Source organism: Cryptotermes secundus, unplaced genomic scaffold, assembly GCF_002891405.2.
Source record: "Cryptotermes secundus unplaced genomic scaffold, Csec_1.0 scaffold99, whole genome shotgun sequence".
Taxonomy (NCBI): domain Eukaryota; kingdom Metazoa; phylum Arthropoda; class Insecta; order Blattodea; family Kalotermitidae; genus Cryptotermes; species Cryptotermes secundus.
In genome coordinates this window covers 3,971,213-3,995,697 of record NW_019725842.1, presented here as the reverse complement: position 1 = coordinate 3,995,697, position 24,485 = coordinate 3,971,213, and the positions used below count along the sequence as shown (strand labels likewise).

Below are 24,485 nucleotides of genomic sequence, written 5' to 3'. Positions count from 1 at the left end.
TTCCTTCATCAGGTGAACGGAATAAGAACAATGAACCCTACTGTCTTTGTTCCCCCTTTTTATCCTTAGTGAGGTGGGACTAAGTCCACTTGGTACTGCGGTCACTTCTGGCCTACTGTATCAGCCCCGGATGATAGATGAGAGTGACTGTGGAGCAACTGGTGGAATGAAGATTGGCAGGGGAAACTGAAACACTCGGAGAAGACCTGCCCCAACGCCACTTTGTCCACCACAAAACCAACATAACCAGAACCAGGCTCGAACTCGGGCCGCCGCGGTTGGAAGCCAGCTACTAACCGCTTGAGCTATGGCACGGCCGTTGACCCCTTTGTACAGCTGCACTCAAATCACGGACCAGTTCTCCATCAAACATTGTTTTGGGTCATTCATGTTTTTCCCGTTACATACTCCCAGTGGTCTACCTGTTTTGCCTATGCAGCTTCTGCCACATTCACAGGGGAACATACAAACCCGCATATCATACGAGTGTATCCGGTCTCGTTCTCAGTAATGAACTCCCGAGTGTTCCCTGATATAACACAAATACCGAATATATCCCAGTGTTTTTCACAAGTCTTCAGTGCTATCAAGCATGAATATTATGCAAACAGTATTCAAAATACACGTGAGTCTTCATAACAAAGTTATTCGGTTTTATGCTTTTAAGGAAATAATCGCTGTTATTTCTAAGAATTATATGAAACCCATAAACACAATCTTTGCAGAGTTTCTGAATGTTAAACCAAATGGTAAAAATAATCACCACTGTGATTTAAGGGGTTATCCTAGGGAATGCCCATCGTATTTTATTGCACCGGGCGATCAGAGTGTCCGCGAGGTCTAATGCATAAACTCGCTCGAAAGCTGGAATCGTGGGTTCGAATCCTACTCAAGGCATGGTTATCTGTGTGTGCATTTATTCTGTGTTTGCCTTCTCCTGTGTGTAGATAGCGGCCTTGCGACGGGCTGATCACTTGTCCAAGGAGTCCTACGGACTGTGCATAAGATTACGAAACTGAAGAAGAAGCCAGGGCCCAACAAAGGACTGTAGAGCCATTGATGAAGGAATGAAAATTGTATTGTACCCCATCTGTATCCACATGACATTTTACACAGTTTGTTGGGAGCTCATTAACTGGCAATTACATTCCGCTGCTCTTAACCCCGCTGATGTTACGCTTCTCTTTACACTGACTTAAGTGTAGCTCTAAGAGACCCAACAATGTAGGTTTTCTGTCAGTTCGTACTCTTTACCGTATGGATTAAATAGAGTCGATCTCCGAAACGTTGTGGTATACAACCTGGGAAGATGAACGAAGCCCAAAAGAGTGGTCTTTGAACATCATCAGCCCATACCTGAGAGGATACAAAAGTGACTGATCATTAGAAGGCACCTTCCAGCGATCTATAGTACACGTATATATGAGTGGACATTTATGAAAGAAAAGAATAATTTCTTGACCTGACTGATGCAGCACATAAGGTGCAGGGGTATAAAGCAGAGTCATAACGGTGATCTGCCCGTCAGGGCATATGGTGCCAAAAACGACTGGACAGACTTCGAGTAACCTTTTTGGCACAGATTTCATTTGGATAACATCTTAAATTGTATTTCCCAAGTCTTACATCATAAACAGTTCCTACGTCTTAGAAACTATGATGAAGTCAAAGAGGATGAGGTGACCAAGGCATGTGGAATACATAAGAGAGAGGAGGAATGCATATGGGACTTTAGTGTGAAAGCCAGATTGAGAAACACAGCTAGGAATACTTAGATGTCGGTGGGGGGATAACATTAAAATGGATCTTAGCTAAATATAAGGGGATGGTACGGATTGGATTAATCTGGCTAAGGTTAGGAACAAATGGAAAGCTGTTGTTAAGACGGTAATAAACTTTCGAGTTCTATAAAATGGTGGGAAATTCTTAAGTAGCCCAGTGAATTGCGGTTTCGCAAGACGTACTAAGCTTCAAGGAGTTCGTTGGACGTCTTAGAAAACACTTTGCATCTCCACTGCAAAGATAAGTTGCTTAATACTGTTCATAAAAATAATCGCTGTTTATCATATGGAACAAATAAATAGAGAGGAATATGCAAAGTTCTTTAACGTTAAAGCAGTTGTTAAATGCAGTTACCAAAGCGATTTTAAACGTTAACTTCATATTGTACTAAGCGCACGTTGAATACATAATTACATTTAGGAAGAGGCTAAGGTTGTCTGCTGAAGATAAATGTTCGTTGTGTGGAATTTCGTGTCAGAACAAATTTAAGTACATTTGTATAATGCTTTGTTCAGTCCATACCGAATACTTCGGGAAAGTTTAAAACTATGACATACTCGTACTTTACAGGTGTCTAACAACAGCTTCACAGTAAATATTGTAACGTGTTAGTTTGTGTTTCTATAGAGTTAAACCATTCATAAAATAGTAACTTTCATATGTAATATTCGCTTTAATGTTAAAAGCTCTTGATTTTTGCCTATACGGTGTATTTATGTGCTTCGTATGATTCTAAGAATAAACATGGGTTATTTTCCTAAGCAGCATTAACCAATTGTTATCTTAACGGTGGTGTAGTGTCTTCTTTGAGTTAGGAACCGAAATTTTAAAATTATGTAGACTAATTTTGGACATTTTTAAAGAGTTAAATATTGGAATTCATATTCTCACAATATTAATTACCCAATAAAGATAACAAGCATCTATAGAGTAATTACAGTATAATTTGTGAGTTACTCAGAATTGCGTCTTTATATCTTGATGGGATCTAATTGGTTCTCAAGTTACCGATGCTACTTCAAATGCAGTAGTTGCAAGGTATCGAATATTATCGTTGATATTGTGTGAATAAGGAAATGGGAAGACCTTAGATCAGCGTAAATTTCTAGCACGACAACGTGTTTTTGGAACAAATTACAAATTCAATTTCGGTTTCATATAGCGCAGTGATTATTTCTGACCGACATTGATCAGAATTAAATTCTCCAAACAAATTTTATTGAAAATCCCCCTCTAATATTAAATATCTTGGAACTTGATTTTAGTATTTTCGAGAATGAATGAGGTAACAACCAGACGGGCAAAGCTTTTTATTTTGCATTCACTTTCACGCAATCGGTGGGTGAAACGAATACCCCGAAACATTATAGCTACAATTAGTTTCGGAAGTAGTGTCTATGGCAGGCAGTATACGTCGGAACAACTCTTCTCACACTTCTTACGCTTGGTACTCACTGAAACAGTTAAATAAATGTCTGAACTCCATGAAACAAACTCGGAAAATGAACAACTTGTTTTAGCTTCCCTGTATTAGCGGTATATATGAGAAATGTTGCGGTCGTGAAAATAATCCATCTCAAGAGTTTGACGGATTTACACATTTTGAAACTCCCGAACGCGAATAATTTGTGTGTGAGGTACCGACTGCCTGGCTGTATGTGAGTGCATATGTAAATGTATGTATGTGTGTATGTGTGCATGTAAGTATGTATCTATGTATGTAGTCGCATGTCGGGATGCACGGCTCGATGTGCGCCTCGCTAGCACCTGAACGGTTCGACGGATTTGATTAATTTAAGAGTTTATCCGTCATGGGTCGGAGACTGGCGAATACGAATATTATAGCTCCAAAAATAGGGATCATTGGAAGTGAGCCTAAAACCGACGATTTTATCGAAAACTCTTTTAACGGTTTTGATTAATTGACGTAACTTTCGGAGACCATTCTTCAAGCAAAACTGGGTAGGTGGTGCCTTTGGGGCACGCTGTTGCGTAGTTGGTTGAGGTACTATGCTGAAAGCTGGATGGTCGTGGGTTCGACTCCCGATGAAATTATTGGATATTTTCAATTTACCTAGTCCTTCCAGCCCACTATGACCCTGGGGTCGACTCAGCCTCTAACAGAAATGATTACAAGGAATCTCCCTGGGGTTAAAAGGCAGCCGGCGCGTAAGGCTGACAACCGCACCGCTATCTGTGAGCCGATTATCTAGAAAATGTAGGAACCTCCACGTCCCACAAACCTGTGAGCCTTCACGGCCTGTTACAGGGATAACGTTACCCTTTTTCCTTAAGGCGAAGTCGTCAGGAAAACAGCGGTGCCCGCACTAGCGACCCAAACGGAAAATGTCTCCTATTGTGAAACCGTCTTCCGGCCAGACAGATATGCCGTAGAGTGCTATCTTCTGGGATGTAACTTCGTGCAGTCCGTTAAAATTCAACCGATCTTTCGGAGGAACACATCGCATCCATCTTCAAAGTCAAAGAATAAGCCGAGCATATACCACCTTTCTCTACCTTCCACCTGCTTTCACTTTGATATCCTTTTCGTCTTATTCTTCAATTCTGAAGATGGAAGCAATAAGTTCTTCCGAAACGTCAGTTGACTTCCAACGGGCTACACGGCGCTACATCCCAGAAGATAGTATTCTTAATAACCAACGCTGTGAGAACCTCAGATCCTGTGTGGATGCACAGTAGATTTCGTTTCCACGGTAACGTATTAGAGTTTAATGATATGTAGTTTTTTTTTTTTTTTTTTTTTTTTTTGCTTTCTTGGGGTGGGGTGAGATTGTGTACACTTGGTACGTCGGCCACTAATTGGCCTATTGCACCAACTTCTGATGATAAATGATGATTAATGTGGAGTATTCGGTGGAATGAGAATAAGTAGAGGAAAACAAAGTACGAAGTTAAGTCAATAAGTAAGTTACAAATGGATATAGAACTTAAACGAATAAGAGTATTGAATTTAAAAATGCTTTTATTTCTCAGCATAATCTCCCTGTACATTGAGGCACTTGTCCCATTGTTTCACAAGCCCCTGAAAACCAGCAGCATGAAATTTTTGGTTTGCTGTCGGAACCAGGTGGTCATCTTAAAACTTATTTTGGCAGGCGATGCAGGATGTTTCCAGTGCATTGACGCACGCTTTGTCTCGGGCTGGTAGTGGTGAACCCAAGACTCATCACCTGTGACAATTCGGGCTAGCATATCGTGTCCTTCATCGTGGTAGCGATTGAGATGCTATAATGCCAGACCCAATCTTTGCATTTTGTGTTGTGGGGTCAGCATGCGCGGCACCCATCGTGCACAGACTTTGTGGAAACCTAACCTGTCATTCATTATGAGGTAGGCAATGCTGTGTGAACAACCAATAGCATTGGCTATAGTGTTTATAATTACCTTTATGCTGCTGGTTTTCAGGGGCTTGTGAAACGACGGGACAAATACCTCAATNAAAATGCTTTTATTTCTCAACATAATCTCCCTGTACATTGAGGTATTTGTACTTCTTTTGGCTTATTTTGGACTTCACCCATCGTCTGGTATGTAAAAGACGAAAGACCACGACGTTTCGGAGACTGGATCTGTCTCCGTCTTCAGGTGGATAGGGAACGATAAACCTACTCAGTTGGGCCCGCTAGAAAGAGCTAGTCTCAATCACTGGATCGTCCAGTCTCCGAAACGTCGTGGTCTTTCGTCTTTTACATACCAGACGATGGGTGAAGTCCAAAATAAGCCAAAAGAAGTACAAATACCTCAATGTACAGGGAGATTATGTTGAGAAATAAAAGCATTTTTCAAATCAGTACTCTTATATGTTTAAGTTCTATATACATTTGTAACTTACTTATCGACTTACCTACGTACTTGGAGAAAACCTGTCCAAATGCTACTTTGTCCACCACAAATCCCATATGACTTGACCTGGGCTAGAACCCGGGCCGCCGCGGTGGAAAGCCTGAGAACGTATTCAAGGTTAATGATATGTGCCATGTCTTTGCACTGACGTTTCAGTGCTGTGGTCATATAAATGAACTACGATCTAATTTAAATCTGTCATGCAAAAGCGAATTCTGAGTCCATTCACGTTACGATATGAAATGGGCAGCAACGATCTGTAATGGGAATGATGGTAATTACGAACGAGGGCACGCGGTACTCTGGTAAGCTGCTCTGGTACTCCCAGGAATGGTGGTAACACAATTTGAGAAGCGTTGCTTTAGAGCAATGCAGAAACTGAAAGATTATTTCAGCTGAGCTTCAGTTGGTTCTAAATGAAAGACGTAACGGACAGACAAGTTTGGTCCTCATAGTGTCGAGTTGTGCGAGGAACACAGTCGTTAACAAACTTAGCCAGCCAGCATAGTGGGACGACGGTAGACTTCTGCTCTGTTGCTGTCTCGACGATGTAGGGACAGGACTCACCTCTACTAAGCTAATTATCTTATTATAAGGGCAGCCAACGGTGGAAATGCAGTCCATCTTTAACTCAGTTAAAATCCACGGCCTGTGTCCGTGTATATAAAACCAATGTTACCAAATACATCGCCACGTAATTGTGTTTCACTTGAAGCTGACGCAGAATAACTCTGTATGGCGGGAGGATTTCGAAGATAACACAGTTATACGTATGTATAGCGTGAATCCTGTTGTCTGTCGTAACTGTATGTTTAGGTAACGTGTCCATCAACACAACAAGGAAAATGGTATCACAATTAAGATAAATATCTCATAGTTACAATTCTGCTGTCCACGTTGAATCAAGCCAAGACATATACACAACGCCCATACAAATAGAACGCACCTACACATTAAGATAGTAAACAATACATTACGTCTCCCCTCCAAGATGTTATTTAGGATACAAATCAACATACTAAATAGGCCGCGCCATAGCTCAAGCGGTTAGTCGCTGGCTTCCCACCGCGGCGGCCCGGGTTCGATCCCGGGTCTGGTCAAGTGGGATTTGTGGTGGACAAAGTGGCGCTGAGGCGGGTTTTCTCCGGGTATTTCGGTTTCCCCTGCCAATCTTCATTCCACCAAATTCTCCATCATCATAATCACCCGGGGAAGGATACAATAGGCCAATCAGTGGCCGCCGCGCCGAGTAGACCCAGTTTGACTCCACCCCCCACTAAGCGAATTTAAAAAAACCATACTGAAGTAGCTCCAGGTTCATAATACATTCAACACAACACAACTATGGGCGAATAGCACGCACATCATGAAAGGCTAAAAACAACGTGGATCCAATGATCTACTAGACATGGCAACCTTTAACTCCATATGAGGAATTAACTTCATATTTCCGTAATCTTTTAGCACCGTTTTAATATTTTTAATACTTTTAACATTTTCAGTAATTTTGCTCGTGGAATATCTAACTCTTCATTCGTATTATAAAATCCTATATTTGTAATGTACAAAATTTTTAATTACCTCCACTAATATTTAAATACAAATTTTTGTATACTCTAATATTCATAATTATTTTTTCTGTGTTGTAATTTTCACACTTAGGGCAGTAGATCAGAAACATCTGGAAAGTTTCGAAATGTGGTGTTGGAGAAGAATGGAGAAGATCAGTTGGACCGATTATGTGAGAAATGAAGAAGTGTTAATTAGAGTCACTGAGCAGAGGAATATCCTACATGAAATAAGAAAACGGAAGGCTAATTGGATTGGTCATGTTTTACGCAGAAACTGCCTTCTAAAAGAAGCTATCGAAGGAAAGATAGATGGGCGGATAGAAGTGACAAGAAGACGAGGAAGAAGACGTAAGAAGATGCTGGATGACCTTGGGGACAGAAGAGGGTACTGTCATTTGAAGGAGAAAGCTCTAGATCGCATTAAGTGGAGGAATTGTTTTGAAAGAGACTGTGGACCTGTCGTCTTGACAGATTACTGATGATGATGATGATGTAATTTTCATAACAAAAGGCACAATTTTCTACATCTTTTACAACTTTTATAGTAGGGACGCGTTGCACAACAAAATGGATCCGTATTGAGATTTAGATTAACTTTATTTTATTTCTTATATACACTGCCTAACGATGGTCCCATGAGGAGCAAACATGTAGCGGTAAACAATCAAATTCAATCAATGTGGTACTGATGTTAATTGTAATACCATTTTCCTTGTTATGTTGGCGGATACGTTACCTAAGCATATAGTCTACAAGAAGGCAGTACATACACATGATTCATTACGTATAATTTAATTTGATAATCAGATATATGCGGAGTTGGGATAGCTCAGTCGGTATAACAACGGGCTACGGGCTGGATGGCCCGGGTCCGATTCCCGGCAGTACGGGTATATTCTCTTGTTCACAGCGACCAGGCAGGCTCTGGGGTCCACCCAGCCTCCTATTGCAATGTATGCCGGTGGCTCCTTCCTCGGGGTAAAGCGGAAGGGAAGTGAAGCTAACCATTCACTTCCGTCTATTGCCAAGGCCATGAATTGAGGAGCTATGCCTCCACTCTCCCATATTTCATGGCACAGTAATTAACTAATTAAGCATACAGCCTATTTCGAGGTAGTATTCCGGGATATGCATGGACAAACTATCAGAATGTCCTTCATCCAGGCTGAGATCTGAACTAGGAGCCTCTCAGAACAATAATCAGGCTCAGGCCTACCTGTTACATAAACACGAAATGAGCTGTGAGGTGTTCACGGCTATGAAGATAATCAGAATGTAGTCTTCTGGATTATGACATCGTATGGTTTAACAGGTGGGTAAGAACCTTTCGGCTTTAAGTGTCCACTTCTAGCCTGCAGATGGAGGCAGTATGCCCCACCGAAACCTTGGTACCCCCTCAAAAACACAATATAAAAATGTATATCTTCTTACTTTTCCATTGGCATTCTCATAGTTCGAGTCGCTGGACCATATTTTCAGGTCTTTATTTATTTTATACTCTGAATAAATTTAAAAAATATATACGCTTTTCTGCTTTCAACTTAAAGCAGTACATTTTCTTAGCCACTGATGTCACAATCGTTAATATAATCCTCTACTAAAAAAGCAGAATCTAAGATTCTAATTACAGACTATGACCTAATGTTGCACTTGAAATTGGAATCAAATTACGCACAAATTGATAATAATGTTTAAAACCTTCAATTACTTCTAATTAACTACATGCAGAGGAGTCTTTGTTGAGAAGCTAGTAGTTGCCCAAGTTCTCACAGAATTCTCCATATTTTACAGATCAAAAAGGCTCATTACCGTGTTCACAAGACTGCGCCAATGTGCTCTGTCATAAGTGAGACGAATCCTTGCCATATCCTCATAATTTGTTAGGATCCATTTTAATATTATGCATTACTCCCACGTTGCACTTAATTCTCTCTAGTGGTCTCTTCCCTTCCCTTTTCAGACAGAACTGTCTGTATGCGTTTCTCATCTTCCCCAATGCGTGTTACATGTCCCGCCCAACTCTATCAGTACATTCACATAAACGAGTTCCACTTTCTCATATATGCCTTCTGATGTAGTATAATGATGGTGAACAAAAACGATCTCAAGATTCTGACAGACTTAAACGTTTTCTGCGACCCCGAATATGAAAAGGCGACTTTGGTACACCGTCTTTGTGGATATCGTCATGGACATGCGCCTCGTTGGCGACTGAGGGGATTTGTTGCTTTCCATATTTAAGAGTTCATCATCACAGTTCGGTACCCGGAGAATATGAATATTCTTGTTCCAAAAAATAAGGGGGGGGGAGGGGAGGTCCAAAAGGAGGAGCTGCGATTTTCTCGAAAACGACTAGAAGGATTTTGATTAAATTTCAATAATATACTAGAACTATCTCCCTAGATAGAAGTGTGTATGTGGAATCCTCGAGAAAACAGCGATAAGCTCTCTAGCTGCCCAAATGCAAAATGCTAGTTTTCGCGAAACTGGTTTGGCCGATTATTGCTAAAGTTTAATTATCTGTAAGGAGAGGTACACTCAGTATGTTTTAGGTCGAACATCCTAAATATAAAAGAATGCGAGCAGCGAGCCCCCGACCCTCAAAAATGGTTCTAACGACTTCAAATGAGACTATTTATAACAATTTTAAAATAAGTCATCTAATATTCGAAAGTTCATATCGTTCCAAAAACAAATAGAAAAACAAACTCCTTGGTTTTAGTCTGCAAGTAAACTATACCGACCGAGCGACCGCCGCTTGTCGGCGAAGTCAGTGCCAATTTTAGCGGATAGAGGGTGTCGCGTGTTCAGCGCAACGAATCCCCACGGCCGTTAATTTCGGGTTTCTAGACCGGAACCGTTATATAAAATGCTGGGAAATTCTTGAATAGCTGCAGAATTGGCGGCTCCTCCAGAAGGGCTCAGCTACATGATAGAAGTAAGTAAGTAGACCGGAGCTATTATTTCCTCGAAATAGCTCCCCAGTTATCCTCACGAGGCTGAATGGAACCCGTTCCAGACCCACTACTTTTCAGAAAATGTGGTAGCGCCGGGAATCGAACCCGGGACCTCTAGATTGTAGCCAGGAACTCTGACCAATAGACCACAGAAGTCGTCCATATCCTTCAATAAACATTAAATATTTAATTAGAACTGCAAATATTCTGAACATTGTTAAATTAGATTCCAGTCTCTTGCGTCGCAGGACAATATATTCTGAAGAAAAAGACGAATACTCATCTTTGCATATCTGCCGCTACGAAATCTACTAACCATTCACACTGAACCCGATGATGTAAGCCGTGACAGTGTTATAGTGTACGCCTCTACAGAAAGCGCCCTCTACCCTCTCTGCGTATTGTTCTTCTGTCAAGTTTCGTACCTTAGCACGTATATATGTAGCTGTCTTTCCAAAACTTTTCATGCTATTGAGTTTGGTTATTTTTGAAGAAGAAGTTTGTTTTTAACAACCTCTCGTTGACATTTCAACAGGCTTTATGCCAGTCATTTATAACGGCTTACAGAAATGGAATAAAATGTCGTGCACAACTTTGGTGTAATCGTTTGTGTAGTCTAGGCGTGATAAATCACCCTCTCTCCTCTTCCTCGAGTTGGTGCTGAAGTCTCCCCACACTTCTTCATCACTACGGAGGGAAACACAATTTAATTTACTCTTCTATTTACTCGCTGTCTAGTTATGTTTTGTTTTGTATGTTGGTCTCCTTGCCATTTTCAATCCAGTGAAAAGACGGTTTCTCTTTTTTGATGAAACTCGTTAAAACAAATAGGTGAAACATAAATCATGACTTAGATAAACCCGTTCGAAAACTGAAACGTACATAAACGATGGCAAGTTTGGAACCCGTAACATGAAATGTTATACTTTGTTGAGCGAGGTGGTTTTCATCAAGGTGGGGTATCGAACGCGGATTTTTTGCTCTGCGAACAATCGCATGCTGTTGATGATTTTTATAATGTACAGAAATTAACATAGAGGATGTTAGAAAGGGGGCGCTACAGACAATATTCAGACCTAAGTATCTGAAAATCACAACAAAGGAACTGTACAAGGAGGCGCTTCACGATTTGTACTCTTCACAAAATATTATTGGGATGATGGGAGAGGTACGAGTCAGGCGCAAAAAATTTTAGGCGGGAATCCTAAAGGGAAGGTACTGCTTGGAGGACTTAGGCATAGGTAGGATGCTAATGTTAGAGAAGATATTTAACAAATTGTAGATCGTACGATTGACTCAGGATAAGAACATGATAAGAATATGAACATGGAGATGAATCAGTGGTTCAAAGGAGGGAACGTTCTAGATTAGCTAAGATAATATTAAATTCTCAAGAATAATTCTTTTCCATGGAGTGACCCAGACGTAATAGGACTATTATAGAGGTAACAATAACAGAACTGTGAAAAAGGAAAGACAAAACCCCTGCGTCTAAATACGCATCACACCTTGAAGGTGTGCGGGCAGTACAAGTATACCTCCACATATTCTTAACCTCAATAATGGATGGAGGCGTGTTTCCAGCTTCACTTCTCAATCACTCTGCAACCAAGGAGAGAGCCTCCAATACCCTTAAGAAAAGTAGCTTGGCGAACAGCAACCCGCACTCCGGTTGCTGTATCGACTAAACTATTCCTTCTCCGAAAAATATATTGTCACGTGTTAGTAGCTAGACACGTGGTTTGAATTTGTAATTGAATTTATTGAACATTTAGGTCTACAAATAGTAACTAAAATGAATTACAACAGTTTCACGGATCTACACACTCTACAAATCGCTGTACTGCAGCAAACATAAATACCTCTAGGTCTTCATTAATCGTTACCTAGCAACGGCTCTCAACAATGTAGATTCCTCAGCTGTCGTGCTTACGTCGTTACCAGCTGGCTACCTTCTCACAACTAACTCATGGCCGCAACGAAAGCGTAACGGCGACAAAGCAAAGTCAAAATTACTTTACGACAGGCGGTGTACCGCCAGTCAGTTCATCTTGGCACCAAGCCCCGTGAGGCTCACGACTATTTTTTTCAACTGAACTCTTGCGGTCATACACCTTATTTAACATCCTCTTTGAAGATAAGACGGATTTGTCTCTTACGAATATACTTGACCTTTTGTTAAGTGTTAGTATCGCAACATGTATGACATGTTATTGAAAAGTCTTAATTTTCCACCATATAAAAGTCCTCTATCAGTCCTGGTTTTGCAAAGCACATCATGTCTATGTTACGTATCTTGTGCTACAACGGCAGTTTAGTCACTCTAAAGGGTCGTAAGCTTGCCTACCACTAAGTTTAAACCACTTATAATTTATAATAAAATTAGAATCAGAGTTACTTTACCAATAGCGGTTTATCGCCAATCAGTTTGTCTGACGACAAGCCTCTTGAGACCCACGACCAGAATTTTTACTTTCCAACTCAACATTTGAGGTTATAGTCCTTATGTAACATTTTCTCTCACGAGAGGATGTGTCTGTCCTTTACAATTGCTGCTGGGCCTCGCCAGAGCAGTCATTCTCAGGTCCGAGTCCCGCAGGACTCATGACCATATTTTACTACCTCAGATTCGAGATTCCCCCAACCCGGAGGGCCAGGTCTCAGTATTTACATCACCTCAGGAACAGAGTGGCCCGATTGTACTCCCAGGCACTGGGTTCTCTTTTTGTCGCCTCCTACGACTCGCAGGGCTACGGTGGGGTTATTCGACGCCGCCTCAGCACGGGATTAAAAAGGTTAGTCCCGTTGGTCTTTGTTAAAAAGACTCATGTCGCACAGCATAGATACCACCCACTCCAAAAGGTCCTCTGTTGTGTGACACGTCAGCGAGCTGTTGCCTAGCGAAGGGTCGCTTGTTAATCGAGGCGTTACCACGCAACGTACGATCTCTCTCCACGAAATATGATTAATTAAATATCTAACCAAAACGTCACTGAGTAACTAAGGAACCCCTTAAATGAAAGTTTCCTTGTATGTCATGCGTTATCTGAACAGACTTCTTCTACGGTTCTGAGGCTAGCTTTGGTCCCAGCTTCAGCTAGAACAGAGGATACCTATTCTGTTGGGAATGTAACATGGAGCACTTCCTATTGCTATCATTTTCACGGTATAACATTCTAAATTCTCTACTGCTCCTAAATTGATATTGAGGGTATGATTGTGGTTATTATTCTAGTGATATTCCTTAACAAATATTTCGGCAACTTAGTTATGTTCATATGCACTGACCAAATTATCTCAGAACTGATGAAACATGATGTTAGAGTTATGTCCACATGCAATAACTAAATTAATACACTGCTAATACAACCCGATAATTTAGAGTGTTTATGTCCATACGCGCTAAACAAATTAACTTATGAGAAAGTCGCCTAATACAGGAAAGTACGTTATCTCATCGAAGGTGTGCTGCCACCAAGTGACAATATCGTGAATTAAAGTTCATTTATTGGGTTGGTAGTACCTGCAACAACAGCTGATCCTTTACTTGAGTGCCTCGTTCTCTTTTTGTTAGCTCCTGAACTTATGTGACTCTTCAACTTCTTTCGGGGAACCACAAGAAAGGGGAATGACTTAATTTTCTCTTCCAACTGGACATGATTAAGGTTCGAATGTAGTTTCTGAATATAGGGAGGCTTGTAATTAGATCCTTGTACTGGTTGTGATTGACAGCTAAAAATTGAGCATCTAAAGTCGCCTAATGTTGGGAGGTTATGGGCTCGCAATATGGGGTAAACAAGATGGAATTTCAGAGCAGATCTCAGGAGAAAATCGTTAAGGAATATGCCTGGAACCAACTCAAAGGAAATTAGTTTACACGCAGAAAAACAAGTCATACACGGAGGACAGGACGAAAGCTGAGCTCAATGCAAGGAAGATACGTAGTAAAAGTGCAAACCTTCGAAACGACAGACCTTGAAAAGAGGTTCATATTAAGAATCAGCAACTCAGAAGAACTGATTGCTCATCTCAGCGATGGAAATGAGGGGACTGCATGTCTTTATTGCTGCAGCCTGTTCTCAGTGAGAGAGAGAGAGAGAGAGAAAGAGACTCTCTATCTCCCTCTCTCTTTCTGAGCATATGCAAAGGAAGGAACCTTTGTGTGTGAGTTCTGACATTACATACCAAATCTTTATATCGTGTTCCTTTTGGATTTTAAATAATGTAGGATGTTCCATTCAAACCTTCCACATTTTATCAGATCTTAGAACAGAAAGTATGAATGGTAGGAAAATGAAGCTGCAGGAAATACAGGAACAACCAAAAAAATTGTATTTGACATATTAATAAACCATTGGCATCACGAACAATATCCAATCTGTATTCAATTTCTTGCCACGTTCTTTCCAACATGACCATTGGTACAGTAGCAATCGCTTTACGGATGCGGGCTCGTAAATCTGGGAGTTCATTCACTGGAGGCACGAACACACGACCTTCACGTAACCCCAGGGGAAGAAATCGAGCGGAGTGAGGTCCGGTGAACGTGGTGGCCACGGAATTGGTCCGCCATGTCCAATCCGGCGATCTTGGAAGGTGACATTGAGGGACCTCCGAACATCCAGACCCCCAATGTGGGGTGGGGGCTCCATCTTGTTGGAGGAATATGTTAGGTTGCAGATCGGCTATCTGGGGATACAGGAACTGTTCTAACATGTCAAGGTATACGCCGCCAGATACTGTAGCTTCACCGGAGAAAAACGGAAATAAAATTCTTTGAGTTTTTCTTTCATCTAGTGTTAATTATAATCCATAATTTATCACAATTTGTTCGCAATGATTAATTAGAATGTTGGAGGTTTGAACGGAACACACTGTATTTTCTTAATTTGTGCTTTTCTTATACTAGTGCTATACCTGTAATGATCTGAACTTTGTCCTTCCTCTAAGGAGGAAGTACTTGAATTTAGAGTATACTCCAATTTCAACTTAAAATCGTAAAATATTTATAAATTTGGTTTTGGAACATTTGACTCTTCCACTGAGGCAGAGGTATGTAATATTATAACCTCCCCAAAAGTAGGTAATCTGGTGGCCTAAAACAAGGGGATTGACTCCTTTTAGTTTGGGGATAATATCTTAAGTGACATATTTAAATAGGCGATTTTTTCATTCTATTGTGTTTTGTGTCATTAACAACACTTTCATGCAATTTGCACATATTTTACATTCAATTTTGCTTAGTAAAGTGGCTTCAGAAAAAAAACTCTATCCATAAATTAGAGTATGTACTTGTACATATGTAAGACAAATATAATATTGATAAGATATATTTAAAATATTTTCAACTATATCCTTGTAGAAACTCACTACATCATACATGAGCACCTTTATTTTCGGGATGAACACATCTGATTCTGGACCCAAACAGGAATGGATAAATGGTGGTAACGGTGTTCCCTGGGATACAGTTGACGGTGGAATAACGCGTGGCTATCCAGCGTGTTATTCGCTTCTCTTTACAAGAGGTCTTCTCTTCAAAATCTCTACAAGTTTCGTGTCTCCCAAATTTTCCTTGACATTAACATTTTTGCGATGAAGCTTTGTTAGCATACGGCAAGTCCTTTAGGACAGCCGCTTTGAAGTTCTGGTTGTATATTCAGCTCCTTACGTGGAGTTGGTTACATCCCGGAGGGGCCATGCCGTGGTGACAAGGGGCTCACTAAGATGCTCTCATATATGTACTCTCCATGGAAACGAATCAATAAACACAAAGGTCGTGGGGTCCGGAAACGTGGGAAAAGGAGCAAAACCTGTGTACATTCTGTGGTTTGCATGCATAATGACACTGCCCAGCTCAGCTCTTGGGAATTGTACTTGCGTAATTAAGCAGCAGTAAGATATAGGATACACTCGTATCAGCATAAACCAAATCTCGTTATCTGTATCTCCTAATGGCCTGATGCTGTGTACGCCGGTATCTTCTAACCTGTAAATCTCCCTGCTAAGTTACATTCCTGTGCTTCACGACCCGCCTTCTGGAACTCTGCACTAAACTTGATATCGTTATAAATCTTCGGAGAAAGGTTTGGTGTAAAACCATATGGTTCCGAGTTCTGACACCGTCTAGTTTTGTAGGATGAGTCAAACGATTTGGAGAACTATACTGTCCCAATCTTTCGGATGGAAGCAAGCAGGATTAGATAACTACACGACCGAAAATCACGATTGTGACACAGCATAAATTTATGGCTAGATTTCAGCGTTTTGGAGGAAACTGCTGCTACAACTTTCAGGGACGAAGTTAGTAGGTTTAAAGTCTCTACTTCTTACAATCACGATTGTGACACAGTCTGGACTTGTAGCTATATTAAAAGGTTTTGGAGATAACTGCTGCCTCCATCTTCAAGGTCGAATTGATCAAGTCCAAGCAGATTTACGACTAAGAGTCAGTCTGTCTTGGCGTCAAAATTCTGCATCCCGAGAGCTGCAGTATTTGTCGTGTGGGATGTTAACAGTGACGAAGGGAAGATTCTATCATTACGTCTCAGACACGGTCTAAATTTTCTGTATATAGAGCAGTCTCTGGAGGTTTACATTTATATGCATATGTACAGCTTGTGCAAGGCTTCTGTCAATCTAACATTTTCACAGGAAAATACGCTTTATTTTACTTAGCTTATGCTACAACTGCAGCTGAACAGAAGTAAGCTTGGCCAATTTTAAGTTAACAATTTCGTGTGCAAAACTAGGATTTGGGTGTTAATATTATGAAGGAGAGTCAATAAATAGGTCACAAATAGATATAAACGTAAAACATTGTGATATTTGAACTCGGAAAAACATTTATTTCTCGACATATCCCCCACCAACACTAATACACTTGTATAAGCTTTATCAGTGCGTCGAGAACCGCAGCATAGAAGTCTTTTGACTGTCGTCTCGGCCACTTGCTTCTGTCGCAATCTCAACAGGACAACCTGGTCAGTCATCATCTCGGACTTTCGAACGTCCTTGAGAGAATTTATCGCCTCAGTTGTGAACTGCTTTACGCGACAAACATTTCCCACCGTAAATATGAAACTTGTCTTTATGAATGTCCTTTGCATTGAGTCCTTTACCCCATAAATAAAAAGCGCACAGCAGAACGCTACTCTTCGGTAGTACACTCAAGCACAGTTGCCATTTTGACTACTGAAACCAGCATCCGAACATGCGCATGCACGTCTGCTACCTAGATTGTCATGAAGCTGTGCTCTCCCGCTATATAGCGATACACATAGAAATCGTAGTATACACCCAGTACGGCTGTTTTACTTCAACTTTTTGACCTATTTACTGATTCTCTCGTACATTTCTGAACCCTTTCCATCATTCTGTTTTTATTTAAAACACAGCGTTTCGGAGACTGGATTCTGTCTCCGTCTTCAGGTAAAATCTGAGTTGTACCCATTCGAGAGAGCTAGTCCCTGTCTGATTCGGAGATCGGGATTAATTCTACTGACTGGCCCCAGCTGAGTAGGTTTTACCTAGAGGCGTAGACATAATCCAGTCTCCGTAACGGAGTCTTTTAAATAACAACAGGACGGTAATGTCCAGAAATATACAATTTATATTAATGCACCATGGTCACAAAATTTTACATTTTGTTTAGGATCTGGATGGTTTGTATAAGAGGGGTGGCATGTATCACTCCAAGGAGTTCAGTAAGACTGGTCCACCATACCCGCAGAAGGGGAGACGAGATACACCCTTGCCCAAACCAATGGTTACGGAGACAACGTGTAGAAATGCTTAGGGTCACTACAAATGGAGAATCCTTCATTCTTGGCTTATTTAAGGGCTAAACTTGCGGTTCTCACCTCTAGCTACGTTTTCCGCAAATAAACCTTCCAACCCTACAGAAAAGGTTTGAAGTTGTAATTTTACTGAACATGCACGCTTTCCAACATTCTTCGACAAAGGTGGAAAGTGTAATATCGACTGAATCGTAATACATCTGACGTTCATTTCCGCTATCATCTTGTCATATTTTTTAACTGCTATCAATGAGTCATATTCATGAATAACACATGCAGAAAATCACAAACCTTTTCTCGTATCCATTTTTACAGAGCGCACAGGCCCAGTCATAGCACGAATATCGAGGGGCTGAGAAGGCACAAATGTATCAGTCGGTCCCGGTCCCTGATTCGAACTGGTGACTTCTCATTGTGTGTGGGTTATGCCACTAGTGTGCTGAGTAACTGTTGACAGGAGAAAATGTTATGCGGGTAACTTATTTGATTCTTAATTTAATCTAAAGACGATTTTAAATGCAGGTGTTACACGGCATCAAATGAGTGTATAAGGATTTGTAAGGATGCTGTAATGCTGTATTTGAAAGTACTACCGTCGTATTCAAATGGAGGAACTGATTAGAACTACTATAAATATCATCTGGAACAGCCTGCAGCCCGACAAGATTTCAAGCTCGTTATCTCCGAAATACAAATCTTTCGTCACAATTTTGGAGTCTGCCTTAATCCATTATTATGAAAATTGTAGATCCTTACTTTGACATTTGAGGATTTTAAAGGCAACTGACTCATTAGACGAATTTTTCTCTGCATATTATTTCCAGCAAGGAACGTAATGAAACTGGAGTTTCAGGTCAACTCTCGTGTTTCTGCCAGTAGATGCATCCCATATCTTGTCTTCTGACAAGAGGCAACCACAGCTGCACGCATGCCCGGATCAGGGCAGAGTAGGGAGCCGGTGTGCGCTTTGCCATCTAATTTAGTCAGTTCCCGCGTGGTTGCGGACGGCAGCGCCGTGAGTTTCGCGTCACGCGTCATGTATTTGTACGACTAACTTCTTAGTTCCCGTATAGTCACAGAAAAGAAAGTACGATGGTAACTGACGTTACTGGTGAAGATGACCAAGGCCCTCAAAGGAGCAAGTCGACGGTGAATAATCACCCATCGAAAGTTATCTTCAAATCACCGTTTAGAAGTACAACAAGTAGTTCACAAGTGTCTTTCTCGTCGAATATTAGCCTGGTGTACGCGTGTCTGGTGTGGCTCTTGCTAACAGAGTTGGTGCTCTCGTACTGTCTCTACACGTACACAGCACATGTGGACCGCAAGTGCACTTCCGCTGTTGCCACTGCGACGCAACAGGCAGCGGCAGCAATGGCCGCAGCCGCACAGACCAACCCGTTTCACGATTTCGAATTATATCGCCGCAGGAAACGCCGTGCCAGGGCATCTCCATCTTCAGTTCTGGAGGACAACACGGTAAACCCGTCAGGTGTGGCTGGTGCCGAGGGTGCGAATGTAGAGTTCTTCAACCCTAAATTGCGTCAGGAACTTGAGGAGAAAGACATGCATGGAAGCGGCAAGAAGGCCGCCCCCGGATCGACGCAAACTGAAGGGGAGACAGCGAACAATCCTTGGGTGTGGTTGACATCGTATTCAAGGATACCGGTGAGTAGCAGGCTGCATACTAAAATAAGCATGGCAGCAGAAAGAGGAATTCACCTCTGGTGTCCTCAGAATGATGCGAGTGCAAGGCGAGGCCAGACACAACCCTTGGATGTGGCCGACATCCTACCCGAGAATGCCAGTGAGTAGTATCTTTGTTATTGGGATACATTTGGGGACACAAGAACAAGAATACAAACTCCGTGTTTTTAGTCCGCACGCGAACTATACCGACCTAGAGACCGCCGCTTGTCGGCGAAGTTAGTGCCAACTTTAGCGGAGAGAGGGTGTTGCGTGGTCAGTGCAACGAATCCCCACAGCCGTTAATTTCGGGTTTCTAGATAGGAGCCGCTATTTTCTTGAAATAGTTCCTCGATTATCCTCACGAGATTCCAGACCCACTACTTTTCAGAAAAAATCTGGTAGCGCCGGGTATCGAACCCGGACCTCTAGATCTGTAGCCAGGAACTCTGACCACTAGATCACAGAGGCGGTCTTGGGGACAGCAGGAGGATGGAATATCTGTCGCCTCCGGTGAGATAGGAGGGAGGGTGGAGGGGGAGGCCGAATAGGAGCATTGGTTGAGGCCGATATTTTACACGAGAATACGGGTAAGTAGCCCTTCTCTTTCTGGATCAAGCCTGGGGGCGCAAAGAGAAAGGGAACGCTGCCTTCGGAACAATGAGAGAGGAAGAGGAGGCCGCAAAGAACCCTTGAATCTGACCGATATCATAACCGAGGACACCGGTTGTTAGGATAAGCCTGGGGGCGGAAAGAGATCACTGCCGCCTCCAAAGCAATACAAAAAGAAGGGGAGGCTGAAACAGCCGTTGAATGTGGCAGGCGTCAAAGCTAGTAGAGTATTAGATGACAGGAAATTCTATGAACAAAGAGCTGTTATATCAATTATTCCAGAGGTAAGGTCCTATGGTGGTATGAGGGTTTGAAATGACAGCAGAATTTTTTCATTTTATAAATAATCCGAGACGCTAACTCAATATTCTTGTGTAGTAAACAGTTATACAGGACATTCTCCTGAGCCAGCTGATCTCGTATGGTAGAATATCCTGAATTATTTCTGCTCGATAAGTTCCTGGAACAAACTGCATAAAATGAACGCATAATATAATGATCACAGTGATTCTATATTTAGTAAACTCTTTTGAGTTACACTTTCATATTCCATAAGTAGTTTCATTCTGTTTATTCTTATTCGAAAAATATAGTCCAGGGAAACACCGACAATAATTTAGAATTACCCTGTACATTCTTTCCGCTTGGCTGTTACATTCATACACACACAGAAGCCAGATATAGCTATCTCACACAACCCATCATGCAGCAACAAAAGTAACTCATAATTCAGATTTTACCCGCCCTTTAAGGGGTTCCTTCCTTGCTTCGAATCCAATTTGAATCTAACTTGATTACAATAATCAGCATATACTTGTTTCGTACAAAGTTCAAGAAATGTTAGAACCGATCCGAAACGGGATGTATAGGTTCTGTTTGTTAGAAGTAAGATGCAGGTCATGAATTGGTTCAGTTTAGAATTAAAAATGTTTTTCTCGCTTTGGGGTTTATAGCTTGTTTTCTATTGCTACCAAATCGTTTTACTGAAGGAGTCCGTGCGCTCAGAGGGAGAGGCGCCACGTCGAGACGGAAACCATAACCCTCGGCTCCAAGCCACCCACTGTCCTGCAAGATACAGTCTTCAGAAAGATTCCGGGGAAAATGACAGCAACTGACTCTTGATGTTGAACTCGGAAACAGCCGAGTGTTCGGCGCAGAGTATTGCCTTAGACCTTCGCGCCACCTATACGTCTCCTAGGCAATTCCGATTCTAAAGAGCACCTAATAATTTCTAGATCACATCAACCGCAACAAGTAATATATTTTAGCAAACGTTCCCTTTCTTTCTCAGTCGATCAGTATTATTCCAGTTGCAATTAATCTGACTTTTCGCAATTACTATATCGTGAGAGAAACGTTAATAAAGCAATGGTCCTTTATAATGAAGTATAAGCTAACAGTGAACAGCGGTTTATTCGTAAATTTCACTTAGTGGGGGGTGGAGTCCAACTGGGTCCACTCGGCACGGAGATCACTGATTGGCCTATTGTAGCCTGCATCGGGTGATGATGATGGAGAATTTGGTGGAACGAAGATTGGCAGGGGAAACCGAAGGATTCGGAGAAAACCCGCCACAGCGTCACTTTGTCCACCACAAATCCCACTTGACCAGACCTGGGATCGAACCCGGGCCGCCGCGGTGGGAAGCCAGCGACTAACCTCTTGAGCTATGGCGCGGCCTACGGCTTATACGTAACTAATCAACCTTCTACACGTCACCTTTCTCTCCTCCATTTCGTCGGTTACGTTGCTATCCATTTCGCTCATGAGCCCCGAGAACTCGTGCTTACCGATGGGCTGGACGGCGTGCTCTGAAGCTAACTGCCAGTTCCGATTGGTAACACAGTGTTGAAGTTGCCCCTGTGCTTAACTAATTAAGCACTATGCCATGAAGGCTTGTGAAAGAGGCGATGTATAGATCTACGTTTTGTGAGATGAGTGGTCAGTTTAAAGCCCCGGCCGCTTTACCTCCGGTACCCATTGGATAGAAGGTTGGATTGTCACCAGAACCGGTCTGAACGACCGGAATTTCTTGACTCTACCGGGACTCGAACTGTATGTAAAGGTGTAGTTGGTCCTGTGCTTGAGTAATTAAACACTACACCATAAAGGTGTATGGGGGAGCGGATATATAGATCCATATTTTCTTGACCTCGGCACTAGGTAGAGGTAAGTGATCAGTTTCACGCCCCGGCCGCTTTACCTCCGGGGAAAGCACCCCCGAAACCCATTGGATAGGAGGTTTAGTGAACCCCAGAGCCTGTCTGTACGACGTGGAGAAGAGAAAGTTCTTTACCTTCCCGGGACTCGAACTCCGACCCCTCGGTCGTCCAGCCCGTAGTTCGTGGCTATATCAACTACGCTATCCCGGCTCCCTAAAAACTGTATGTAGGATTCTGAAAAGTGAAAATCAGTTAAGGAGGGAGCGGTTACAAAATTCGTAAGTTCCCACAGAATAGCACAGTACCTCGCCCCACCTCCGCCTCTTCCTTTCCTTGATTTCATACTTACAATGGCGAAACTACTTGCAGGAAATATTATTGGTTGGTATGATAGTGTCTGACATATACACGAAAACTTACTGGGAATTATGGAATATTTTTAATAGCTTATTTGGTGTTCTCCTAACTACTTTATTGCAAATAATGAATTGAGAGCGACGTGGAAGAAACGATTCTGATATATTTCATATGCTGTCCAAGATTTCGCCTGAGGATATGGAGAAAAACAAGAAAAATATTAGAAGATTCGTCTACTGAACCGAGATTACTAAAACAAAAGGCGACTTTTGGTGAGGATTTGGAGTATGACGCAAAATCTCTGTTGTCTGATTATCCCGAAAACTCTTAGACCTAAGGAGAAAGCGCATCGGAAATAAAAGGAGTTTCAGTTTGCACTGAAATTTTTATTCACTACATTTGTCACCCGGATACGTCTTCGGCAAGTCTTGCGTAAGCTGTACGCGAGATCGCGCAAACACACTTATTTTCGCGCGTAAAGTGTTCGAATTTAACAGAAGTTAGAATTTATCAACAGATTATATTGAAACTAGGAGTCGGGACAGCGTCAGTATAGCGACTGGCTACGGGCTAGAGTACCGAGGGGTCAGAGTTCGAGTCCCGGTAGGGTCAAGAATTTTCTCTTCTCTACGTCGTCCAAAACGGCTCTGGGGTCCTCTCAAATTCCTATCAAATGGATACCGGGACCCCTTTCCCCGGGGGTGAAGTGGCCGAGGCGTGAAACTGACCATTCACCTGCAGCTAGTGCCGAGGTCAAGAAAACGTAGATCTATACATTCACTCCACTATACGTCTTTCTGTCGTAGTGCTTAATTCGTTAAGCACAGGGACAAATTTTCCTCTTTTATATTGAAACTCCCCAAGAACAAACTTCATTAAAATTGGTTCAGGGTTTCTGGAATTATTATAGGTGCATTTTTGCATCATCGTTACGAGCGCGCCGAAAGCACAATACATTAAATGGGAATTGAACGGTACTCTTAGTAAACACGTGCGACTATTCATCGTTGAATCTCGATTTTAAAATTAATTACCTCTGAAATATTATCATAACAGGTTCTCTCCTATGACTGCTACATGGCTGTCTTCTATCATACTCGCGATTGTTTAATAATTTAACTAATGATCGGTGCCCTTTTTCCATTATTTGTGCAGGAAAAAATATTTTCTTACGCTCCACTGCAGAACACATTCTATCCAACTTAAGAATCTAGTAACCGTTTAGCTAGTTAAGAAATTCTGTGCTTATTATGTAGCCCGGAATTTTATTTTAATGCTCATAAGAAACCTCCACTGTTCCTCATCAGGGCCAAGTGAAATGAGGTAACATCTTCACACGCCAATTTTTTAGATTCATTTGAATATTATCCTTTCAACTATGCCAATCCAATTGAACCCTGTTTTAAGCCTTTCCGGCTAAATATGTCATGCATTTCTATTTTTCCTAAGAATGTTACGTAATGCACTCATCTCATCCATCTACATGTGATCCTCGAATTCAGAGCTCAGATTATGGAGCGCCTCATCCAACCATTTGTTCCGACCTCCTGTTTTTTCTCTCACCTTATCCTCAGCCACCCTATTCTCAACACCATACATACAGAGGATCCGAGATCATCGCAGTGGTGATTATGAGGAATCTTATCTTTGGGATATGACCCCGTCTAGTCCGTTGAAAGCCAATCGGCTTTTCCG

At 41.8% G+C, this 24,485-nt stretch overlaps 2 protein-coding genes across 8 annotated transcripts in view; one reads left to right on the top strand and one right to left on the bottom strand.

The window, feature by feature from the left end:
* The window catches only part of LOC111863636, a 525,149-nt gene that overhangs the window by 31,095 nt on the left and 469,569 nt on the right, over positions 1–24,485 (bottom strand). The window lies entirely within an intron of this gene.
* Positions 18,957–24,485, top strand: part of LOC111863631 — a 349,465-nt gene continuing 343,936 nt past the window's right edge. The window contains exon 1 of the mRNA XM_023850125.2: positions 18,957–19,641. Within this exon, the coding sequence (XP_023705893.1) occupies positions 19,066–19,641 (576 nt within the window). The 5' untranslated portion in view covers positions 18,957–19,065. The remainder of the gene's footprint in view (positions 19,642–24,485) is intronic.